The sequence below is a fragment of the Rhinoraja longicauda genome, chromosome 19, assembly GCF_053455715.1.
Source record: "Rhinoraja longicauda isolate Sanriku21f chromosome 19, sRhiLon1.1, whole genome shotgun sequence".
In the NCBI taxonomy this organism is placed as follows: domain Eukaryota; kingdom Metazoa; phylum Chordata; class Chondrichthyes; order Rajiformes; family Arhynchobatidae; genus Rhinoraja; species Rhinoraja longicauda.
In genome coordinates this window covers 3421387-3423886 of record NC_135971.1, presented here as the reverse complement: position 1 = coordinate 3423886, position 2500 = coordinate 3421387, and the positions used below count along the sequence as shown (strand labels likewise).

At 66.3% G+C, this 2500-nt stretch overlaps 2 protein-coding genes across 2 annotated transcripts in view; both read left to right on the top strand.

The window, feature by feature from the left end:
* The window catches only part of LOC144602501 (uncharacterized), an 18210-nt gene extending 16061 nt beyond the window's left edge, over positions 1-2149 (top strand). Inside the window, exon 8 of the mRNA XM_078415633.1 lies at positions 1934-2149. Coding sequence (XP_078271759.1) covers positions 1934-2149 — 216 coding nt within the window. The remainder of the gene's footprint in view (positions 1-1933) is intronic.
* Positions 1-2500, top strand: part of LOC144603008 (zinc-binding protein A33-like) — an 852507-nt gene that overhangs the window by 162862 nt on the left and 687145 nt on the right.

The following is a 2500-nucleotide window of genomic DNA, read 5'->3' as shown; positions in this document are numbered from 1 at the left end:
CTGCACCTATTGTCTATGTTTCTATGACCCGGGAGTGGCTGTGGACCAGGGGCTCTCTCTCTCTCCCCCTCTCCCTCTTATCCACACCAACACCCGCGGCTCGCACTGGAATTATGTTGTCGAAAAACCGAATGCATAGTTATCACGAGCCCAAACCTCCATAGGGGCAGCACTCTCTCCTTCCCCCGCTCCCCTCCTCCTCCCCTCCTCCCTCCCCCTCCCATCCGCCCTCCCCTCCCCCTCCCATCCGCCCTCCCCTCCCCCTCCCATCCGCCCTCCCCTCCCCCTCCCAATCCCCCCTTCCCCCACTCCATCCCCCTCAACCCCCCTTATCCTCCCCCTCTCCCCTGCCCCCTTCCTCCCTCCCCCCACTCCATTCCCCCTCAACCTCCCACATCCTCCCCTCCCCCCACTCAACCCCCCCTTATCCTCCTCCCCTCCCCTCCCATCCCCCCTCCCCAGCCCCTTCCTCCCTCCCCCTCGCCCCTCCACATCCCCACTCCATCCCACTCAAACCCCCTTATCCCCCCTCCCCTCCCCATCCCCCCTCCCCTCCCCCCACTCCATCCCCCTGAACCCCCCTTATCCTCCCCGTCCCCCTCCTCCCTCCCCCTCCCATCCGCCCTCCCCTCCCCCTCCCATCCGCCCTCCCAATCCCCCCTTCCCCCACTCCATCCCCCTCAACCCCCACTATCCTATCCTCCCCCTCCACCCTTCCTCCCTCCCCCCTCCGCTCCCCCGCCCCCTTCCTCCCTCACGCCCTCTCCCCTCCCCTCCACCCACTCCATCCCCCTCAACCCCCTTATCCTCCTCCCCTCCCCTCCCATCCCCCCTCCCCAGCCCCTTCCTCCCTCCCCCTCGCCCCTCCACATCCCCACTCCATCCCACTCAAACCCCCTTATCCCCTCCCCTCCCCATCCCCCCTCCCCATCCCCCCTCCCCTCCCCCCACTCCATCCCCCTGAACCCCCCTTATCCTCCCCGTCCGCCTCCTCCCTCCCCTCCCATCCGCCCTCCCCTCCCCCTCCCATCCGCCCTCCCCTCCCCCTCCCATCCGCCCTCCCCTCCCCCTCCCATCCGCCCTCCCCTCCCCCTCCCAATCCCCCCTTCCCCCACTCCATCCCCCTCAACCCCCCTTATCCTATCCTCCCCCTCCACCCTTCCTCCCTCCCCCCTCCGCTCCCCCGCCCCCTTCCTCCCTCACGCCCTCTCCCCTCCCCTCCACCCACTCCATCCCCCTCAACCCCCTTATCCTCCCCTCCCCATCCCCCCTCCACCCACTACATCCCTCTCAACCCCCTCTCCATCCCCCAGCCGCCTTCCTCCTCCTCCCTCCCCCTCAACCCCCCTTATCCTCCTCCCCTCCCCATGCCCCCACTCCATCCCCCTCAATCCCCCATATCCTCTCCCCCCACTCCATCCCCCTCAACCCCCCATATCCTCCGCCCCTCCCCACCCCCCACTCCATCCCCCTCAATCCCCCATATCCTCTCCCCCCACTCCATCCCCCTCAGCCCCCCATATCCTCCGCCCCTCCCCACCCCCCACTCCATCCCCCTCAAACCCCCTTATCCTCCTCCCCTCCCCTCCCATCCCCCCTCCCCTCCCCCCACTGCATCCCCCTCAAACCCCCTTATCCTCCTCCCCTCCCCTCCCATCCCCCCTCCCCTCCCCCCACTGCATCTCACTCAAACCCCCTTATCCTCCCCGTCCCCTGCCCCTTCCTCCCTCCCCCTCGCCCCCTCCCCATCCCCCCTGCCCCTTCCTCCCTCCCCCTCGCCCCTCCCCTGCCCCCCACTCGCCCCTCCCCCTCCCCTAGTTGCAGGGCTGGGGCGTGGGGCTGATGCGCCAAGGGCTAGCACAGGCCCTTTGGTCCGAACGGCACCCTACACTGTTGAAGCCAGGCTGTGATTCAGTGTTGTGCATCGTTGCAGAGCCTGGCGGGGAGCCTGCCGAGCGAGACCATCGGCCAGGGGGCCGGCGACGTTTCCATGGCAACGGTGGAGAGGCCGATCCCCCCCCGGGGACTGGGGGAGAAACCGAAACTTCACCGGGCCAGGAAGTCCATGTTCAAGTCCAGCTCTTCCCAGGTACGTGACAGGGAATGCCGGGCTGCCGCACAGCGGGAACTTGGGAACGAGCTGGAGTAACTCAGCGGGTCAGGCAGCATCTGTGGAGAACATGGATAGGTGACGTTTCACAGAGTGCTGGAGTAACTCAGCGGGTCAGGCAGCATCTGTGGAGAACACGGATAGGTGACGTTTCACAGAGTGCTGGAGTAACTCAGCAGGTCAGGCAGCATCTCTGGAGGGAAGGAATGGGTGACGTTTCAGGTCGAGACCTTTCTTCAGACTCGATCCGAAACGTCACCCATTCCTTCTCTCCAGAGATGCTTTATGTAGATGATTAGGACAGGTTTGGAGAGATGTGGACCAAATGCTGGCAGGTGGGACGAGTGTAGCTGGGACATGGTGGCCGGTGTGGGCAAGTTGGGCTGTTTC